Below are 22,430 nucleotides of genomic sequence, written 5' to 3' on the forward strand. Positions count from 1 at the left end.
TGTTTAGGTAAAGACTGGACAGATTTCTAACGGTGCGACGCCAGGCGTCTTGTTGAGTGGAAGTGAGGACAGGGACAACAGGAAGACAGAGAGAGATGTACTAGATATGAAGTGTTGACTGAAGCTGAGATTGAGGGAAAGCTATTTCCCTTTCTTAACCCAGACAGGAAGTTAAGACTGTATGTGAAAACATTCTAAAAACACTATATCAACACTGGAAAAGGAAGTCCACGAATTCTGAGATTTTTTTTTAATTTGAACGGGAAAATGTTTTGAACTTTGTTTGATATTGTTATTTTGTACCTCTTGGATAACAGAGTGCTACAGGAATCCTAAAAACTAAAACCCTAAAAGAGTCCTAAAACCCAGAAATGAGTCAGCATTTTTGCACTTCTGGTTCCTTCGTCTGGAAGTCAATGGGTTTTTAGTTAGATGCCTGAAATCAGCTCTGTGGTTAACACAAGCTGAAGAGATTTTAACGTTTTGTTCTACAACATAAAATACGTCAGTAAATCCCCCACTCGTGAAAATTGAAGCCTTAATGTGTCTTAAAAAAGGCGATTGCTAACAAGTGGCTAAATGAGACTACTAAACGTCATCACGCTGACTCGTCCTCCTTTACAGCCTCGTTGTGTGTACTCGCGTTCATACGACTGTGGTGTAGTTCGTTTACAGCCTAACGTTAGCTTTTTACTTCTGCCGATTGCATTCACACTTCAAAACTCATAAAAGTGCTGTTCAGTTGTGAAGATTATCTTGCTGAACAAAACCTGTAAGTATCATAAACGTGTGTTTGCCACAGAGCTTATTTTTCTGTAATAATCCAAAACACAATGGAAAAATCCCATTGGCTTTTTGTCAAGGGAACCCAGAGCGATGCTAACTTCCTGGTTAACGTCACCCCTAGAGCCCTCTGTGGCCCTTTTAAAAACGGAGACATGCTATTCACAGGTCAAAAGGTCATCATATTTATTATCTCAAAGTTATTCCATCCTCACCGTTACTGTTGGTCAGCTGATGGTTGCAACTCTGTGATATGCTAGAAACTTACAATACCGTTGAAAACTAGAATGGCGCAGACCTCCCCCCCCCTCTCCATTCAGTTTGCGCCATCATCCGCGTGTATTTTTGTTTATGTTGAGATCAGCCGTACGTAGCGGAGCATCGTAAAACACTTCATTCAAACTGGACAGACACAAAGTAAAACTCACCTAAACCGTCGTCGTTACTCTTTCCAACAATCACCAAGTGTGCTTTGGTCCAACGCGACTGTAATTTCACCGAGTTTAATGTGAAAAAATGCAGATTCCCCCCCCCCTCTCTGTCTCTCTCTCTGAAGGAAGAAGGAGGGGTCATGCGTCATCAACGCGTCATCAGCTACACTGCGTGTTATACAGTACGTCTACATGTGTTATACCCTGTAGTTTTAATGCTCAGGCTGATCGGAATTCTTAAAAATATTCCTTAATCCGGATCATGATTCGGATCGGCACCAAAATCTAATGGATTGTTCATCGTGCCACAAACCAACAAACAAACACCGGTGAAAACATAACCTCCTTCCTAGACCTTCGGCCTTGGCGGAGGTAATAAAGAGACTGTAGACACAAAAAATGACACTTAGGTAATCAACTCAATTGGAGTTGTGTGTGTTGCATACCCTTTAAAGCCATTAATTCTTGTAGGCTATATAATGCCAAAGAATCAGTATTATATCTCCCTGGTTTATGTGAAGCTGGACAACCTCAGCACGAAGTGTGTATTTTGACTTGTATTATTGTTGTTGTCAAGTTATCTTTTGTGTTTTCTTTGTTCCCAAAATAGTATTATATCCAAGGCTAATGTCCAACTGTTATTTTTGCCACGGTCATGGATATTGTGGTCTTGTGATCTTTATGAAATGTAATCTTACAGTTTTGTAATCTTTAAGAAACGTATGTTGTAAGCTTCAAGATGAAATGCATTCAACACTTATTATACCTCTTTCACACCAATGACCAGGGTCGGACCAGGGTTATCTGACCCTGGTTAAACCCTCCTTTTGTCAATTCAAACCAAGCCAGGCAACACAGGTTAATCCCTGGTCATGACAATTCAGATCCGACTTGGGTCACAACCCGGGAGCATTGCATACCAGTTAGCTCAGGAGCTAGAAATGAGTGTGTTGTGGGGTGGGAGTTATATGACTGGAGTATTACAGAGAGAGGAGATGATAGTGGCATCATCAATGTATGCAAAAACGTAAAATGTCATAGAATGATGCATGTTTTTGGGATACAGTGTTAATATAGTACGCACTGCATTTTTAGCTTTGTAACATGTGTAATTATGTTGTATGTTACATGGAGCTGTAATGTATGCAAACACATACAGACAACATACAGATTTACAGTATTTATCAATCAGCACTCATGAACCTTTTTTCCTCTGTCTATCTACAGTAGGCTACCCATTTATCATATATTAGACTACATTGTGTTATCTAATATGATAATATAGGCTACATTTACAAAAGAATTAACAACTTCTGAAGACTGAAATGTATATTTCACTCTCTCCACCATCCCAGCAAAGATTTACTTCATATAGTAGGGCTATTAGTTTTTCAGTTCGAAATGTGGCAACTGTTGGATAATGTAAGAGCTTATCCAAATGTAATTAAATGAGTTTATATTTCTTTTAGTTTGCCAATTGTTCGATAACGTCATGAAATGAACTGGAACTGGGTTTGTAACTTTATAACGGATGGGACAGGCGACAGATGGATCTTTTAGCAGGTTTATTTGGAAAATTTAAGTTAAGTTAATGCATTCACATTGAAATCGACCTTGGTCCGACCCTGGTCTGACCCACCTCTCGACCTTGGTCACAAAGCTGAGTCAGTCAACGCGGGTTAACCCTTTCATACACACAACCAACCTTGGTTCAACCCTGGTTGAACACTCAGATAGTGAAGGAAGTTGGGTGTCTGTGGGTGTTCTCCTTCACTCTTGGCACATGGGAGAAGTTTCAGTTTGTTGCAATAATAAACTGTATATATAGACGAACACTGTACACTGTACAGAAGTGAAGCCAAAATATCGCAGCTACGGGAGCTGCCATCTTGAGATTGTGACGTCATTTGGAGTCGGAGTCTGCGCAGTAGTGATCGTTGAGCAGCGGTGCCGAGCATGGCCGCAGCAAGAGAGACTCACAGCTGTCAATCATGACATCTCAGCCCCCTTTTTATAGCATCAAATAACTAATTAAAACCAAACTTATCAGAAAAATGAACACTTGAATCAGAAAGATACGAACTTCCTTAAATGACAGAAACTAGCTTTTGGAAAAATGTATTTGACGTGACTTTTTAGTTTGGCCCATGTCCCATCCACTAACATGGAGGAGGTGGGATTTATAACCTATACTGCAGCCAGCCACCAGGGGGCGATGGAGATGTGTTGGCTTCACTTTTGGGGAGCTGCCATGTCTTCCATCTTTATATACAGTCTATGGTTGCAGCAAAGGACGTATATTGCTAAGAAGTGAAAGACAATTGTTCGTTCCATTGCAACATCAGCAGCCATTTTGGACTGACAACCAGACGCCAGTAAAACGTCCGCCTACAAAGTGCCGTACAAATGTAAAACTAAAACATTTCTATTCTATTGTCATATTCAATATCTGTACCGAAATAGCCTGTGTTGAACAATACAAATATTATACATGTGCATACTATTATAACTACTATACTATTATAACTACTCGGCTATTAGTTAATTGTACAACTTTTAGGACATAATGATTTAAATGAGGGCTATTTAAGTGTTCATACTGGGAAATTGATTTACCTATAAAAGAAAAAAAAAGATCCTCTGATTTACAGACTCTTTATACGTCCATGGCCATGGTGTCCTTGGCATTTTCTGTCCAAAATGGCGATAGCGGCTGTTGTCGAAAAAAGTTTTGTCTCTCTGCTTCTATACTCTTTGGTTGCAATCTGCAACCTCACCGCTAGATGCTGCCAAATCCCTACACACTGCACCTTTAAGAAATAAAAAAAATATATAAACAAATTTGTCTCACAGCAAGAGGTTCAAACCTGGCTTGGGTCCCTTCTGTGTGGAGCTTACATGTTCTCCCCTTGTTAGCGTGGGTTTTCTCCAGTTTCCTCCCACAGTCCAAGGACAAGCAGGTTAGGTTAATTGTTGACTCTAAATAGCTCGTAGTTGTGAATGGTTGTCTGTCTCTATGTGTCAGCCCTGTGATAGTCTGGTGACCTGTCCAGGGTGTACCCCGCCTTCGTCCAATTTCAGCTGGGATCGGCTCCAGCCCCTGAATAGGATAAGCGTGGACAGATAATGGATGGATAAAAAGAAATTACATACAAATGAACAAAAATGCTGAGCTTACACTGAGCCACTATCTAACTTTCTTTCTAAAACTGTAGTAGTTACTTATTTTTCTTAATATGCAGCGGAAATTTATCAATATTTCTCGCACAACATAATCTAAAGGAACAAATAGCTCATTTGTATTGAACCTCGCCAAGCACAAGTCAGTAACTCAGATTTATGTGGTGAAAAAAGTATATGTTAAGTCTGTCAAAGTTAACGCGATAATAACGCATAAACACAAGTTTTCGTTTTAATTTCTTGAATGCATTAACGCAACCGATCTTTTGGAGGTTGTAGCTTAAAACTAGAATGAAGATACTGACATCATGTGAAACTAGAAAACATAAGGAATCCTTTGGTACCAACCGTGTCATACTAGCTTGTCGCAAAGGAAACCAAACTTATGATCAATTTTGGCGAGGAAGAACTAGCATGACCATTTTCAAGGGGGTCCCTTGACCTCTGACCTCAAGATATGTGAATGTAAATGGGTTCTATGGGTACCCACGAGTCTCCCCTTTACAGATATGCCCACTTTATGATAATCACATGCAGTTTGGGGCAAATCATAGTCAAGTCAGCACACTGACACACTGACAGCTGTTGTTGCCTGTTGGGCTGCAGTTTGCCATGTTATGATTTGAGCATATTTGTTTATGCTAAATGAAGTACCTGTGAGGGTTTCTGGACAATATCTGTCATTGTTTTGTGTAGATAATTGATTTCCAATAATAAATATATACAATCATTTGCATAAAGCACAAGCATAGTATGATTTTGAGTGCCCTCTTTGTAAAGTGTCTTTGTTTTTTTTGAAAGGCACTATATAAGTCCAATTTATTATTATTATTATTATTATTATTATTATTATTATTATTATTATTATTATTATCATTATTATTTTTATTATTTGTCCACTCCCATGTTGATAAAAGTATTGAATACTTGACAAATCTCCCTTTAAGGTACATTTTGAACAGATACAATTTTTTACAATTAATTTGTGATTAATCGCGATTAAATATGGACAATCAAATACAATATAGATGTATATGTATAAGTGTGAAATGTACAGTATATGTCGGTATCCATGGTATATGTAAATGAATCTAATGTACAAACTTGAATACAGCGTCTAACCTAGTTTTTATATCTCTGCCCACCTTTTCTTTTTTTTTTTTTTCTATTTATTTTTCTTTATGCTGATGTTTTCTTTTGTGTACATCTTCTTTTGTCTCTTTGCTCATTACTTCAAAGTTTGTGTATAAACTTTTGTAAGTATGAACTGTAAATTGCATATATAAAAACAATCTAAAAAAAATAAACCATAAAGAAAATAAATATGGACAATCATGCGATTCATCACGATTAAAACATTTCATCGTGATTAAACAGCCCTAATTATTACTCATTCTACTTCACGGTACAGTTTGATGTTGTAAATTCCAGTGTCAGCAGCTTCATGTTGTTATTCCTGGTGAATGAATGAACTCGTGATGTGATGTGATGCTGCCCTCTCCTGTACATTCAGAGATTGTTTTGATGGATCCATAATGTAAATCATTGAATAATGTGTGAATGATCTCACTGAGCTCTGAGCTTTGTCCTGTAGAAGAGCAGCTCACTGAGTCCTGCAGCCCGTCACTCTTCACTGCTCCTCTGTCAGGTACAACTGGACGGCTTGTCTCTCTAGGCGGGGCTTAAAGTTTGGGGACTTTGTTCGAAAAAGTCCATCCAGTTTTCTGACTGTTGAGGCAGCAGCCACCGTCTCTCTCTCTCTGTCTCTCTCTGGGACCTGAACTTCCAGGACTAACGGGGACATCTGTCCCGCCGTGCAGCCAGCAGCATGATGTGCCTGTTCAAGTCTCTGTGTGCGGTCATTACCAGAGCCCTGTTCCTCCTCGTCTCTCTCATCAGCGTCTGGAGGGTCACACAGGTGAAGAAAGATTACAACTACTGGTTCCTCACTTTCCTCTTTCTGCCGCTGCTCGTTGAGATGATAATTACGCTGAAGAGTCGGATGGGAAAAGATTACAAATGGTAAGATGAGCTGCATGGAAGTGTTGGTAAAGGGGGGAAACTTGAATGGAATGGCAATTTAAATTTTTTGTGTAAAACTAATCTCAACACCCTGATTTGGACATATTGTCTTTGCTGGATAGATTTAAAGTATAATGCATGAATAAATTAAGCTTTTTTTAAATATATATATATATCCCTTCCCCCACCGCCCTCAGCAGGCTCCCCTGCATCCTGCTTGTCCCTCCTCTGCTATTGTTCAACCGGTCCTGTCCCGGGACAGTGAGGATGGGGTGGTCCCCCTTAGCTGCCCCAGACAGCCTTCCTCCATGTCTACATTTAATCTGAAAACAATAGTCTGTATTTCATTCTAGTTTTTTTTTTACGTTGTTGAACTTTCAATGACAGCAGATATTTAAATTTAACATACAATGAAAAAACAATGCAATAGACTACAGTATGTCAAACTGTCCTTCTCCATGCTCAGAGATGTCCAACACGTGTTTTGTTATCCTGTTTAATTATTAATTCCTTACAAAAAGCTGAGATTTGTGTGGAAATATCTTGATGTTGTAAACTGAAAGCAAAGTGATCATAAAATACTGGGGCTGTCAATCGATAACAAATATTTAATCACAATTAATCGCATGCTTTTCCAGAGTTAATCGCGATTAATCGCAAGTTAATCGCACATTTTTTATCTTTTCAAAATGTACCTTAAAGGGAGATTTGTCAAGTATTTAATACTCTTATCAACATGGGAGTGGGCAAAAATGCTTGTTTTATGCAAATGTATGTAAATATTTATTATTGGAAATCATTAACAACCCAAAACAGTGACAATAATTATCCAGAAACCCTCACAGGTACAGTGTGTCAGTACCCCTCAATGTGTCTGTATGAAGTTGTGTTGATGAGGGTCTGTTGGTTGTCTTGCAGGTTTTCTCCTCCTATCTTTCTGTTTCTCATCAGTATTATTCCCTCCATCTGGATCCTGGAGCTCCACTACCAGCAGGAAGAAGCCAACGGCCCCAAGGTATACTCTACGCCTCAAACCGAAAACACTTAAAACATCAGTTCTCCTGCTTTCCAAACATGTACTCTAATGATAGATGTGTGTGGTGTGGGAGGGTTGCAGAACTCTAGCTCTTCACACATACTGTAGGGCTACAGCTACAATTTATTATTCATTAATTTATTGATTCTGTCAAATTCTGCATTTGCTTTTAAGCTTTTAAGTTTGAACTACAGTGAAATGTACAAGCAGTCTGTGAAATTCAGTGTGTAAAAAGCCTCTTTCGACTGTTTTCAGTGCAAGGTGATCACTCTGAACGAGACCCAGGTAAACCACACATCCCCGAACTATCTGGAGGTAAGAACATGCTAGAACATGCTCTCTTTTATGATGTGCCTGCAATGAACAGAGAACAGTTGTTGTTTTTTTTGATGATGTATGTCATGGAAATCACTGATATTTCACAACATGTGGGGTAATGAACCTAACCAAGAGCTCTAAGATAAAGCAACAGAAGAGAATGGTTCAGATTCCTCAAGAAATTGCTTACTCCCTTCTCTGGGATTCACAAAATTCCTCAGTTTTTGCACGGATTAAATAGATAGTTTATTATTTGTCCTCAAGGAGTGAAGTCTTTTCCACAGAGCACAAACAACAGAATTATACAAAAAGACAAAGACATGAATAAGCACTCTACAGACCTCAGACTGGATTTCTTGTAACCAAAGAGGAGGTTACAGTTCGTGAAATAATCATGAAACTGAATGTATTGATTCGTGTACATAGACACAAATTTAAAATTGTTTTTTGTGATGGTCAGCACAAAATCAATATATATGTAATCCATGTAATCGTGAACCGGGAAGTAGATTTATAAAGAGCGGCAAACACTTCGTTGGGAGAAGGTCGGGGTGGATGGGTGGGTCAGAAAACATCAGACTTTCACCCAGAAGACCGATGTTCATGTCCCGCGTGAAACTACAAGTTTATTCTGTACTTAAGTTACAGCACTTCCAGAGTTATTTTAACCCAAACCACGATCTTTTCGTAAACCTAACTAAGTAGTTTTGTTGCCTAAGCCTAACCAAGTCGATCTTTTCCTAAACCTAACTAAGTAGTTTTATTTTTAAAAGACTGAAGACCAACTGCTGGACATTAGCAGGAAAACGCAAAAAAAACCAACCATGTTGTTGAAAGTCGTGCTGAGCGTCAGAAAAAAAAGGGAAATTTGTATCCATGTACAGGATTCAAGTAGATCAAACTTCGTGACTATTTCACAAGCTGCTGTGAGGCTGTGTTGCTAATTTAAAGCTTGTATGGCTAAACAAACAAGTTTTAGAGGTGCTGGCAGGCAGATTGTTTTTACCTACAGAGCCAGGCTAGCAGTTCTCCCCCTGCTTCAGTCTGTATGCTAAGCTAACTGCTCACTGGCTGTGGCTTCACACTGAACAGACAGATATAAAAGTGTTAGTGATCTGCTAACTCTCGCCAAGAAAGTGTATAAGCATACCTCCCAGAGTGTTAAACTCTCCCTTTAACATGTAAATCTTTCCAATCTTCTTTAAAATGTTTCTTATAGTTCTTAATATATGTCATAACTATTCTAATCAGCTGATAAAGAGTGGTTTGCTTTCATCACTCATGATGACACAGTGTCTGCGGTGGGAGCTTCCTCTTTGGGGGCGGCAGTAGCTCAGTCAGTGGGGACTTCGCTTTTGCTCGGAAACCGGAGTGTCGTAACTTCAAGTCCCTGCACAGACCAAATACGGAGTGTGGACTGGTAGCTGGAGAGGTGCCAGTTTGTCTCCTGGGCACTGCCGAGGTGCCCTAGAGCACGGCACCGACCCCCTAAAAGCTACTCCCCAGGCAGCTGTATACTGTAGTAGCGGCCCACTGCTCCTAATATACTAGGATGGGTTAAATGCAGTAGCTACATTTCAGTGTGTGCTATGCTGTGTACAATTTGTGGCAATAAAATTGGACTTACATTTGCAGAATTTCATGTTTCAAACAAAAGCAAAATGTCTATCCATTTTTTGCAATTGATAGATGCAGAAGATATTTAGTTTTTTTTCTTTTGTTTTAAGCATTAAAGATATAGGGTCGATGATGTTGGAAAACTAGCATCATTTGAAAGTAGCATGGCCTCAGGAGCTCCGTCTAAACCCCCCCCCCCCCTGACTTTTCTCTTCCATTCTCCACGCCCGAAGGAAAACAACCAATCAGAGCCGAGCAGTCTCTGGTCAGCTGTCAATCACTGTTCACGAAACACGTGAACTCCGATCAAACTAGGCAACGCTGATCAAAAATTAATCAAGATTCTGTTACTATAATGTCTATTTCTCTCCTCAAATGTTTTCAGAATCATCTTGTAGTGTGCTGTTTAGCTGTAAAATGAGAAAGTTTGTTTCCCGGATGGTTGACCGTGCTTGGTTTTGGCTCGACTGCTTTCAACATGGCAGCTTTCTTCCTCATTTTACAGCTAAACAGTAACAGTGTTTGAGCGCTGCCTAGTTTGACAGTTTGATCTGAGTCAGCGAGTTTCGCAAGACAGCTGCCCAGAGACTGCTCGGCTCTGATTGGTTGTTTTCTTTCGGGTGTGGTGAAATCTTGCAGATGGCATTAAGAGGACACAGAGGAAGAAGATTTTCTTTCACAGATTATCTGTCTCATGCACTACTGTCAGGATGTAGTGACAGTTTTAGAAAAAAAAACTTTTTATCATATTTTCTCAAACTTACCGACTGCAGCTTTAAAGGATAATTCTGGTGATTCTACTGTCAAAAAATCCCATTAAAAAAACAAAAACAACTAGAATGGCACTCAGAGAGCGCAGACATCCGCCAAGCTGCCCGAGTATGATTGCCCCCCCTCTCCATGCAGCTTGCGCCATCATCCACGTGTATTTCTGTTTATGTTGAGATCAGCTGACCATAGCGGAGCATCGTAAAACACTTCATTCAAACTGGACAGAATCAAAGTTAAACTATAATATTCATTCAAATCCATTGTGAACTTTTGGTGTTATCCTGCTAAAAGACAAACAAACAAACCAACGCCGGTGAAAACATAACCTCCTTCAAGGCCCAGGCCCTTGGCCCTCGGCCTTGAAGGAGGCAATCACCAATGAATTTATGCCGCTGACGCGTATTGTCTGTGTTGTCAAAGCCTGTTATGACTTATTTCTCTGTGGGGGGTTTTAAAGGTGAAAGTATGTATTTGTGACCCATTTTTAAGGAATTTACATCTTCAGTGTAGGGAAATCATAAAGTACTGAGAGACGGATTAACACATTGTTGTTTTTTGTCTTTTCATTGGATTTGTAAACCATAAGAAAAATATAGAATGTCTCCAGCCTTTTTCTTTAAATAATGACTTTTTGGATTAGGACTCATCAACATTCATCCGACCAAATATTACAGGGTCTGTAAATGGAGTAAAAGGAGGCGGGATAATCTCTGCCTAGTTTGGCTATAACAAATCTATATTGCTACTATGATATCTACCAGAAACTGGTAGCGTCGCATGAGCTGAGAGCTAGGGTCGTGTCTAGAAGGTAGCCCACAAGTTGTGAAAACTCTTGAGAGACTCACTGCGCGATCCAGTAGCGGGACAAATACCACAAAGACCAACCGTCACATCCTACATGTAGGCATGCTGAACAACGACAACAATGGAGGAGAAATGAATACACATAGACCGGCAGGTCCGTCCTCTCTCCCTACGTGTTTCCACCTTCTCTTCATCCAGAGCAAGTACTGTACCATGTGCCAACATTTTGACTTCTGCGGATATTCTCTATCATATAACCTAACACTAAAGTTTATGTAGCACTAAAATCAGGATAAATTAAGTAATTTACTAAAAAGGCAATAATACCGCATATCGCGCTGATGAGCCCATCATTATCACCGCAGGGGAAATTCCTTCACCGTGACAGCCCTACATGTGACCCTTAAGTTATCGACAAAGAAATAACTTTCGATCTCTCTTCCTTTTCCATAATTTTAACCAGGCGTTATCAAATGTCTGCTCCAAAGACTGGATCCTGGCTCTCCATCAGATCCTGCTCATCCTCCTCATCGTGGGGAAGTGGCTCCTCCCGCTGGGAGGCGGAGTCACGCGGGACGAGCTCTCGCAGCTTCTCCTGATTTTTGTCGGCACCGCAGCAGACATCCTCGAATTTAATAGTGAGACGCTGTCAGTTGTCAAGTGGGTGGCTCGTTGGTTAAGAATATGTGTGATAGTTGTATGTCTACTGAGCTTTGTAATCGTATAAGTATGTTCCCACTTATGTATAAACTATAGGGCTGTCAAAGTTAACGCCATAATAACGTGTTAATGCAAATTTGTTTTAAAGCCACTAATTTCTTTAACAGCGCTTGCGATTTTTAGGTTGTGGCGGGCTCAGTCTTAAAGCTAGAGTGAAGATACTGGTATCGTATGAAACCAGAAAATCTAAGCTTGTCACGAAAGAGGCTAAATAACACTCCAAACTTAGTCCTCTGACCTCAAGATATGTGAATGTAAATGTGTTCTATGGGTACCCACGAGTCTCCCCTTTACAGACATGCCCACTTTATGATAATCACATGCAGTTTGGGGCAAGTCATAGTCAAGTCAGCACACTGACACACTGACAGCTGTTGGTGTCTGTTGGGCTGCAGTTTGCCATGTTATGATTTGAGCACATTATTTTATTCTAAATGCAGTACCTGTGAGGGTTTCTGGACAATATCTGTCATAGTTTTGTGTTAATATAATATATACATACATTTGTATAAAGCAGCATATTTGCCCACTCCCATGTTGATAAGAGTATTAAATACTTGGCAAATCTCCCTTTAAGGTTCATTTTGAACAGATAAAAAAATGTGTGATTAATTTGCGATTAATTACAATTAACTATGGACAATCATGTGGTTAATTGTAATTAAGTATTTGAATCGATTGACAGCCCTTGTATAGACGATAGACACAAAGGTGTAGAACTCAAGCACTTTTAAATAATCTTACTTTTATCTAATCTGTGTCCCCAAATTATGACATTATATCACGGAAATAAGCAACTTTCCATTGACATGTATTGAAACTCACGGGACTGACTCTGACTCTGTGTCTTTTCCAGAAAGAACAGCCCGCTGGTCTACATCATCTTAGCTGTATGGACGTGGAGCATGCTGCAGTTCCCTCTACATCTGTCCGGTCAGTGTGTGTTTGTGTCTTAAACCAATAACGTTGGTGCTTACTAAGCATTTACAGCCGTGTGTTGTTGTACATAACCTCTTCCTAGCGTGGGACAATCCAAACAATGTGTTAAGTCAGCAGAGTCCAGGCCAGTGCTGTAAGTAAACAGTGAAAAGTAGTTTGGCTCCTCTATCTCCAGCTTGGTCAAATTATTAACCCAGAAATCTGTTTTCCCTTCCCGAGCCGTGGTAATGTCCCTACTCTCAGACATATACTTCTAAAAACAGACTTAAACCGAAAAATAAATCACTACCAGGAAGGGTGTACTGAAGGAGTTCTTATAAATGTTGACAGTCTTTAGGAGGAAATCCAGTCTCACTTATTCATTACATAAATAGATTCGGACTAACAAAGTCTCCGGTTCTCAACTTGGCTGATAAGAGGAGGCCATTATCAGGCAAGGCCCAACAGCAGATGTCTTTCTGAAACTTATTACAACGAGCACAGAAAAGAATGTAAACCCGCCTGCTCACGTCTGAGGGAACAAGGATAGTGTTTCATGAAAGAAAGAAAGAAAGAAAGAAAGAAAGAAAGAAAGAAAGAAAGAAAGAAAGAAAGAAAGAACATTACAATGTGGTTAGAAACAGCGCAGCTTTGTTCTCGGTAAAGACAACCCCCCCATTCATGATCTCAATTATTCATATCCCATTTAATAATTTACAAATGGATGTTGACATTCTTGATAGTGATACTTTCATGTATAGCTTTACCGTCATAATGCATTTAGAACACTTAGAACTTGAACGCCCAGTGTTCAGATGAAGCTGCTTTTCCTTCAGTGTGTCCAGTTTGTATCCACTCATGTGGGTGTGTCTTTTTGCTATAGTGTTAGAGCAGTCGTGTCCAGTATGTTTGAATGCCGTGTAAACACAGAAAGTGTTGACATACAGGTGCAACATGTTCATCCATACTTGTTTCCTCCCAGGGTCAAAATTCTCCTGCTTATAAGCCACAAGCTCTACTGTTTCCACCCGGACGGCAATAGAGGTGTTGTCTATGTCTTTTCCCGGCGGAGGAGAGATGCTCGCGACACCGCAGTTTGAGCTGCGCTCGCCACACATCACAGCATCCCAGTGGCATGACGCTAGCTGTTGGAAATAATGGGTTTCAGAATGCAGTGGTGCTGTTGTAGCATTGTGTCTGAAAGGATCTGAGTGAGCGGCAGAGAGAGAAATTGAGAGTACTAAGAGAAAGAAATACTCAAGCAGGAGCAAAAAATAAATGAATGAAAATTGATGACTATTAGTTTATACCAGAGATTCAAACAAGTTCATACCAGAGGGGCAAAAATTATTCAGTTTTCTTTCCTGAGAATTAAAGGGACTATTTGTAACTTTCAGAAATGCTTGTTAACAGCGACACCTGTGGCCGTTAAGTCAACGAAAGTCAGCGTCCTGTTGCTCGCGCTTGCTCGCTCTAAATATACCTGAACGAGCATCGCTCAAAACAGTGAGGCGACACACGTCAGCTAAAACCACAATATCACTCTATATTTCAGCTGCTTGGCAGTAATGTTAGCTGACCAGACGAAGGTCTCTCCATGAATCACTGCTGATCCTAGTGTTGGCTTTTCCTACCTCAGCGCAGGCTAAGGCAGCGGGGCTCCGCAGCGAGTAACGTTGTTGTCTCCGCCCGCAGCCGGAGAGAACAGGGGAGACACCGGCACCCGGTCGGTAACGAGACGATAACATTACTCGTTGCGGAGCCCCGTCACTTCACAAGACACGGAAAACCTCTGTTGGTCTGGAGGAGCTGCAGCAGTTATTTCTGCACAAACGTCCACTGTACATTCACAAGATATTCTCAGAGCTAAACTAACTCTTCTGCAGTGTGTAGTGAGGGCTTGTGTGAGCCTGTGCAAGCAGGCAGAGGAGGAGAGGCTCCGGCCACACGTGAGCGCACATATGCGAGCGCGCATGTGTCCCGACCCGGTACATTTATACGCTTAAAAAGTTACAAACAGTCCCTTTAAGTAAAATTAAAATTAGGTCTATTTAACATAAAATTGCCGTTGCAGTGTACTTATTATTTTGTTATTTTCATTCTTTAAAAGTCACCAGAATGCAGGAAATAAAGTCTCTGAAACTTTATTTACTCTAATTTTTGGTTTTGAAATCCTCCCTATTTTTGAGGTCTCAAGGTTGGCTAGTATGCGTTCATTAGGGGTGGAAAGTGTAGTAGAATATTGTACTCAAGCACTGTTAATTTAAAGAAATTTTACTCATGTTAAAGCAAAAGTATTGTGCAAAAATACACTTATAAAGGGATGGGAAAGGTACAAGAACTAATAGTAAAAATACTTGTGTTAAAAGATAAAAGATAAAAGTAAAAAGTAGATCAGTTAAAATGTATTCTGAGTAAACGTTGCTGCTTTAAAAAATAAATTGCATTAATTGTCAACGTATACACTAGTGGAACAACATCAGCAACATGGTTATGTGCAAACCAACAACAATTTCCATCTCTATAGACGGTAGCAGCCTCTGTGTATGAATGATCATCAATTCTAAATATACATCCACCTTCCTGGACCGTGCGAACACAGCCTCCCTCTTTCATTCCTTCAACCACCTTCTTGAAAAGGTCAGAGTTGTGATATTTGTGCATATCCAAAAACCTGTTGATATCCGAGTCTTTCATAATGTTTAACAGTAGGTGGGCTTTTTCTTTTGGACGTGCATCTCCGTAAACTGTTGGCTAGTTGGTTTGTGTACAACGCACAGAGCTGGACGCTAACAGGCCAGAAGTCTTGTGTAGCAAACTGCTGTAAAAAACCCAATTGAGACGCATATTCCGAATGTGCTGTATACATGTCCAAAGAATGCTCCTAAAACCTGAATAATCCCACGTTTTATTCGATAAATGCTCCATTCGGAATAAGGCCTGATTCAGAATATCCAGACAGGATATGCAGTCCATATCAAATTTGGATTAATAGTGGAATATTAATGTGCATGTAAACATAGAAGCAGTGCAACAGATGTAATGTGTATAGGCCTAGGGCATGTAGCTGAAGCTAATTTGCAACCCCTGTCCCTGGTTAGGCTTTTAAATTAAGGTGAAAACAACTAAACAAATAAATGGAAACAACAGATTGTTCTTTTTGTCTCTCACGTCCTGTTTTTTTTGTCCTTTTATTTTCAAAAGTGGTGAACTCCAAGCCAGACAGTGAGGGTGAGCAGAGGGTCCAGGAGGCATCCGTCTTAACTAAACACAGCACAGACATATGGAGCGTCGTGGAGACCTTGTTCATCCATGACGGGCCTTTCCTGGTGGTCAGGCTCACCGTCATGACCTACTTCGTCGTCTTCCACCAGATGCTGGTGTTCTTCGCCATCAAGAACTTCCTGGTGGTCATACTGAACTTGTACAGGTTGGTTGTTATATGCCAGGACTACCGCAGTAGAGACAACCGGGGCAGCGCTATCCCATGTGTCTGAGGAGTCATCTCACAGGGGGGGAATCAGGGAGACGGAGAGATGTTACATCCAAAGTTTTACAGTTACAGTGGAGCAGGAAAAGAAGCTTGCTTTCTGTTTTCTTCTCCAATGTACTTAAAGTCGAGGTGAAATGAAAAAATGCCTTTTTAACCCTTTTAGATCACATCCCCGGTCATATTGTGCACCTATTTATCAATGTATGTAATTGTTGTTGTTTTTTACAAAAAATAAATTTCTTCATATTTTTTTACCAAAATACAATCTTCTTTTCTTCCTGTAAAACAATATATGAGGTGCGCATCAACCAATTTCAACCACAAATATCATGACATCCATCCATCAATCAATCTTCAACTTTTAATAGCTATTTGGTTTAAATCCCTCTTGTACACTGACCTTTACACCGCTCAAATATTCCTTTTCACTGGGAATACTCACAGCACAGAGACTAAAGACGCTCTAACTTCCGTTTGACTGGGACTTTAAAGGGGAACTACGGCCATTTTCAAAATTCATACATGTTATATGGTCTAAGACAGTCCAAAAAATATTAGTAAACACGAACAGCTCTCTCCCAAATATCGCAAAACTAGAGTGCTAAAACTTAAACTTGTGATGTCATAGGGTATAAAGTCTGGAGCTGCTCCATAGACAATGAATGGGAGATGGATTTTATGGACCCACATCTCGGGCCACATCAGCATTATGGTTGCCCTCAAAGGGCAGGTTGTAACTGTAAGACTATATAAATATATCTACTCTTTATCATATTACATAATTGCCTCTGCATTTGATAATTATTGTTTTTTAGTAATAACTTAATTAATAACTAGCTCTGAAAGCAGAAGTTTAGGAAAAATTATTGCAAGCAGACATTCAGGTGTACAACTATTGTACAATTTATTTAAAAAATGAGTTCAGTAACAAAAACACATGCTTGTGCATCGATATATATGCATGTACGTAGACACAAAAATACTGAATGTGGGCACATACACACTCACATTTCTATGTGTTATTATAACATAGATCCCATGAATTTATGAGATTACGAAACCCTCACCATTACTCATCCTTTAAAGATCAAAATTTGCAAGTAAATAATAATAATATATATTTTTTTACCATCACACAAATATTATCAAGCACTATTTATTACATTGTCTTTGTTTAACTTTTTAGTCACAGTTGAGAGGGGCAGAACTATGGTACAACAATGTGACGGAGTTACCGTCACTGACGGTGGGCAGCGCACACACACCAACATTTTTCCGCTGAGTCGCTGGCTGCAGGCAGCGCACACACACACACACGCACGCCAAACATTTCTCCGCTCCCTTCCTGATTCACTAACGAGTCCCCTAAACTGTTTTTCAGTAGTGCGACCAAGGGTGCACACTTGATTGTTCTGCTGTTTCCTGTACGCATTTATTCACACAAACATTATTCTTGGACATTTTGGCGACCACATCACTCTGCCAGAGTGCCGCTGCTGGAAACGGCTGGTAAGGTGCGCAGGTAACAAAATCGAGATGCATTGTGGGACATGTAGTTTATGGACACCGTACTTCTGTAAAGCGGCATATAATTGTATGATAAGCAAATACAGCGGGTAAAATAAGTATTGAACACGTCACCATTTTTCTCAGTAAATATATTTCCAAAGGTGCTATTGACAAGAACTTTTCACCAGACGTTGGTAACAACCCATGTAATCCATACATACAAGGAAACCAAAACAAATAAGTTCAGAAATTAAGTGATGTGTAATAATGTGAAATGACAAGGAAAAAGTATTGAACACATGAAGAAAGGGAGGTGCAAAAAGGCATGGAAAGCCAAGACAACAGCTGAAATCTATCAGTAATTAGAAAACAATCCGGCCCTTTGTCAGTGCAAATTAATATCAGCTGGTTCAGTCCCAACTGATGGCCTATGAAAAGGTGTCTCTGTGAAGGCTGTTGGTTAGGACCCAGATGCAGACACAGACACAGCTGGATGGTGGTTGAAAAGCAGGTGGATTTATTATAATAAAGGTGGTGAGGGCGCTGGAGAAGGCAGGGGACAGGCAGGCTGCTGAGCAGGGTGGAGTGGCTGGAGGAATGAGCTGAGGCGGCGTGAGGATGGCTCGACGGGAGGCTGGCACTGGAATCCAGAACACAGGAGAACACAATGTTAATACTAGAAGCACAAGGAAACACAAGAATAACTCTGGTAATTATAATACAGAGCGGCCGAGAGAATACCAACTGGTAGGCAGAACAATCTGGCGAGGACTGGCAGGAAAGCTGGTGTTCTTGTACTGTGGGTTGATTAGGTGATTGTTGACAGGTGCAGAGTGCAGAGTGGAGAGTGAGACCAGGTGCCTGATGAGGAAGCCGCGCCCCTGCCACACCCACACAGACAGGCAGGGGAGGGGGAGACCCAGGGGAAGCAGAACACCTGAAAACTACTGGAGTCAAGGCCAGAGCCGTGACAGTCTCATTACCAAGGTGTCACACAAGAAACATCTCATGAAGAGTGAAAGCAAAGAGCTCTCTCAAGACTTTCGCAACCTTATTGTTGCAAAACATACTGATGAAATTGGTTACAGGCACATTTCTAAACTTCTTAATGTTCCAGTGAACACTGTCTGGGCCATAATCCGGAAGTGGAAAGAACATAATTTCACCATAAACTGGCCATAACCAGGTGCTCCTTGCAAGATTTCTGACAGAGGAGTGAAAATAATTATCAGAAGAGTTGTCCAAGAGCCAAGGACCACTTGTGGAGAGCTTCAGAAAGACCTGGAATTAGCAGGTACAATTGTTTCAAAGAAATCAATAAGTAATGCACTCAACCGCCATGGCCTGTATGCACGCTCACCACGCAAGACTCCATTGCTGAAGAAAAAGCATATTGAAGCTTGTTTAAAGTTTGCTGCACAACATTTGGACAAGCCTGTGAAATACTTGGAGAATATAGTCTGGTCAGATGAGAGCAAAATTGAACTCTTTGGATGTCATAATACACACCATGTTTGGAGGACAAATGGCACTGCACATCACCCTAAAAGTGGTCCTTGGCTCTTGGACAACTCTTCTGATAATTATTTTCACTCCTCTGTCAGAAATCTTGCGAGGAGCACCTGGTTGTGGCCAGTTTATGGTGAAATGATGTTCTTTCCACTTCCGGATTATGGCCCAGACAGTGTTCACTGGAACATTCAGAAGTTTAGAAATGCGTCTGTAACCAATGTCATCAGTATGTTTTGCAACAATAAGGTTGCGAAGGTCTTGAGAGAGCTCTTTGCTTTTACCCATCATGAGATGTTTCTTGTGTGACACCTTGGTAATAAGACACCTTTTTATAGGCCATCAGTTGGGACTGAACCAGCTGATATTAATTTGCACTGACAAAGGGCCGGATTGCTTTCTAATTACTGATAGATTTCAGCTGTTGTCTTGGCTTTCCACGCCTTTTTGCACCACCCTTTCTTCATGTGTTCAATACTTTTTCCCTGTGTCATTTCACATTATTACACATCACTTAATTTCTGAACTTATTTGTTTTGGTTTCCTTGTATGTATGGATTACTTGGGTTGTTACCAACATCTGATGAAAAGTTCTTGTCAATAGCACCTTTGGAAATATATTTACTGAGAAAAATGGTGACTTGTTCAATACTTATTTTACCCGCTGTATATCCTTCGCAAGCTCTCGTGGGCCACATAAAATGAGGTGCTGGGCCGGATCCGGCCCGCAGGCCTTGATTTTGACACATGTGATCTAGAACATCTCTCCCTATTCATTGTCTATGGAGCAGTTCCTCACTTTATACCCAATGACATCACAAGTTTGAGTTTTAGCACTCTAGTTTTTGGATTTGGGAGAGAGTTGTTCATGTTTTCTAATGTTTTTTGGACTGTCTTAGACCATAGGAACAACATTGATGAATTTTGAAAATGCGCGTAGTTCCTCTTTAACTTTGTGGGATCAAGCGGCTGTGAATAATTAAGACTGTTGCGAGCAGAAAACTGGTTGCCAAGTTCACATTCCACGCTTGACTGCTCAGCATCTGACTTCGAAGACTCATACTTCACCTCATTGACATGTCAGTCCCTCTGGAGCTGACTTCGGTCAACTCAGTTAAAAAAAACACCATTACTTCAATACTTTTGTGTGCGAGAACATGCTGGGCTATAAAGAGGCCTTATTGTTCGGATTGTTCACTGACATTAAAATTAACAGACATAGGCAAACAGCAAGCCAGGGACACAGAGGAGACAAAGGAAGCAGAGCAGAACAGGAAAAAGGTCAAGTCAAGTCAATTTTATTTATACAGCTCAATATCACAAATCACACATTTGCGTCAGGGGGCTTTACAATCTGAACAGCATACAACACCCTCTGGCCTTTTCGACCCTCGCCTCGGATAAGGAAAAACTAGAAATATCATATGCATACAGATAATGCACATTACTAAGTCTGTCAGCACAATATAATGAACAAATGTAGTCCCAAAGCACCACTTCTGCCAGCACGTACAGAAGCCAGGCTACTGTTTAGGTAAAGACTGGACAGATTTCTAACGGTGCGACGCCAGGCGTCTTGTTGAGTGGAAGTGAAGACAGGGACAACAGGAAGACAGAGAGAGATGTACTAGATGTGAAGTGTTGACTGAAGCTGAGATCGAGGGAAAGCTATTTCCCTTTCTTAACCCAGACAGGAAGTTAAGACTGTATGTGAAAACATTCTAAAACCACTATATCAACACTGGAAAAGGAAGTCCACGAATTCTGAGATTTTTTTTTAATTTGAACGGGAAAATGTTTTGAACTTTGTTTGATATTGTTATTTTGTACCTCTTGGATAACAGAGTGCTACAGGAATCCTAAAAACTAAAACCCTAAAAGAGTCCTAAAACCCAGAAATGAGTCAGCATTTTTGCACTTCTGGTTCCTTCGTCTGGAAGTCAATGGGTTTTTAGTTAGATGCCTGAAATCAGCTCTGTGGTTAACACAAGCTGAAGAGATTTTAACGTTTTGTTCTACAACATAAAATACGTCAGTAAATCCCCCACTCGTGAAAATTGAAGCCTTAATGTGTCTTAAAAAAGGCGATTGCTAACAAGTGGCTAAATGAGACTACTAAACGTCATCACGCTGACTCGTCCTCCTTTACAGCCTCGTTGTGTGTACTCGCGTTCATACGACTGTGGTGTAGTTCGTTTATAGCCTAACGTTAGCTTTTTACTTCTGCCGATTCCATTTACACTTCAAAACTCATAAAAGTGGTGTTCAGTTGTGAAGATTATCTTGCTGAACAAAACCTGTAAGTATCATAAACGTTTGTTTGCCACAGAGCTTATTTTTCTGCAATAATCCAAAACCCAATGGAAAAATCCCATTGGCTTTTTATCAAGGGAACCCAGAGCGATGCTAACTTCCTGGTTAACGTCACCCCTAGAGCCCTCTGTGGCCCTTTTAAAAACGGAGACATGCTATTCACAGGTCAAAAGGTCATCATATTTATTATCTCAAAGTTATTCCATCCTCACCGTTACTGTTGGTCAGCTGATGGTTGCAACTCTGTGATATGCTAGAAACTTACAATACCGTTGAAAACTAGAATGGCGCAGACCTCCCCCCCCCTCTCCATTCAGTTTGCGCCATCATCCGCGTGTATTTTTGTTTATGTTGAGATCAGCCGTACATAAAACACTTCATTCAAACTGGACAGAAACAAAGTAAAACTCACCTGAACTGTCGCTGTTACTCTTTCCAACAATCACCAAGTGTGCTTTGGTCAAACTCAACTGTAATTTCACCGAGTTTAATGTGAAAAAATGCCGAATCTACAGTCGTTGACGCGTCATCAACTACACTGCGTGTTATACAGTACGTCTACATGTGTTATACCCTGTAGTTTTAATGCTCAGGCTGATCGGAATTCTTAAAAATATTTCTTAATCCGGATCATGATTCGGCTCGGCACCAAAATCTAATGGATTGTTCATTGTGCCCCAAACCAACAAACAAACACCGGTGAAAACATAACCTCCTTCCTAGGCCTTTGGCCTTGGCAGAGGTAATAAAGAGACTGAAGACACAAAAAATGACACTCAGGTAATCAACTCAATTGGAGTTGTGTGTGTTGCATACCCTTTAAAGCCATTAATTCTTGTAGGCTATATAATGCCAAAGAATCAGTATTATATCTCCCTGGTTTATGTGAAGCTGGAGAACCTCAGCACGAAGTGTGTATTTTGACTTGTATTATTGTTGTTGTCAAGTTATCTTTTGTGTTTTCTTTGTTCCCAAAATAGTATTATATCCAAGGCTAATGTCCAAC

At 40.4% G+C, this 22,430-nt stretch overlaps 1 protein-coding gene and 1 long non-coding RNA gene across 2 annotated transcripts; one reads left to right on the top strand and one right to left on the bottom strand.

Annotated features, from left to right (window-relative positions):
- Positions 1-6,010: 6,010 nt before the first annotated feature.
- LOC141773653 (transmembrane protein 26-like) lies at positions 6,011-16,314 on the top strand. The gene is made up of 6 exons (XM_074645531.1): positions 6,011-6,416; positions 7,335-7,431; positions 7,708-7,767; positions 11,426-11,622; positions 12,539-12,615; positions 15,805-16,314. The coding sequence occupies exons 1-6, from the start codon at positions 6,223-6,225 to the stop codon at positions 16,095-16,097; spliced, it is 918 nt and encodes a 305-aa protein (XP_074501632.1). The 5' UTR covers positions 6,011-6,222; the 3' UTR covers positions 16,098-16,314.
- A 1,782-nt stretch (positions 16,315-18,096) lies between these two features.
- Positions 18,097-18,472, bottom strand: LOC141773654 (uncharacterized). Its single transcript, XR_012595168.1, has 2 exons — positions 18,344-18,472; positions 18,097-18,242 (listed from the first exon to the last, which is right to left on the bottom strand). It is a non-coding gene; the product is annotated as an uncharacterized LOC141773654 (long non-coding RNA).
- Between the last annotated feature and the right edge of the window lie 3,958 nt (positions 18,473-22,430).

The sequence above is a fragment of the Sebastes fasciatus genome, chromosome 9 (genome assembly GCF_043250625.1).
Source record: "Sebastes fasciatus isolate fSebFas1 chromosome 9, fSebFas1.pri, whole genome shotgun sequence".
Taxonomy (NCBI): Eukaryota; Metazoa; Chordata; class Actinopteri; order Perciformes; family Sebastidae; genus Sebastes; species Sebastes fasciatus.

What these genes read in the sequence shown, in the direction of transcription:
- LOC141773653 (XM_074645531.1), top strand. Translation starts at nt 6,223, where the DNA reads ATGATGTGCCTGTTCAAGTCTCTGTGTGCGGTCATTACCAGAGCCCTG. An exon ending in GAGACGCTGTCAGTTGTCAA is followed by an intron (nt 11,623 to 12,538) that starts GTGGGTGGCTCG and finishes TGTCTTTTCCAG; the next exon opens with AAAGAACAGCCCGCTGGTCT. An exon ending in GTTCCCTCTACATCTGTCCG is followed by an intron (nt 12,616 to 15,804) that starts GTCAGTGTGTGT and finishes TATTTTCAAAAG; the next exon opens with TGGTGAACTCCAAGCCAGAC.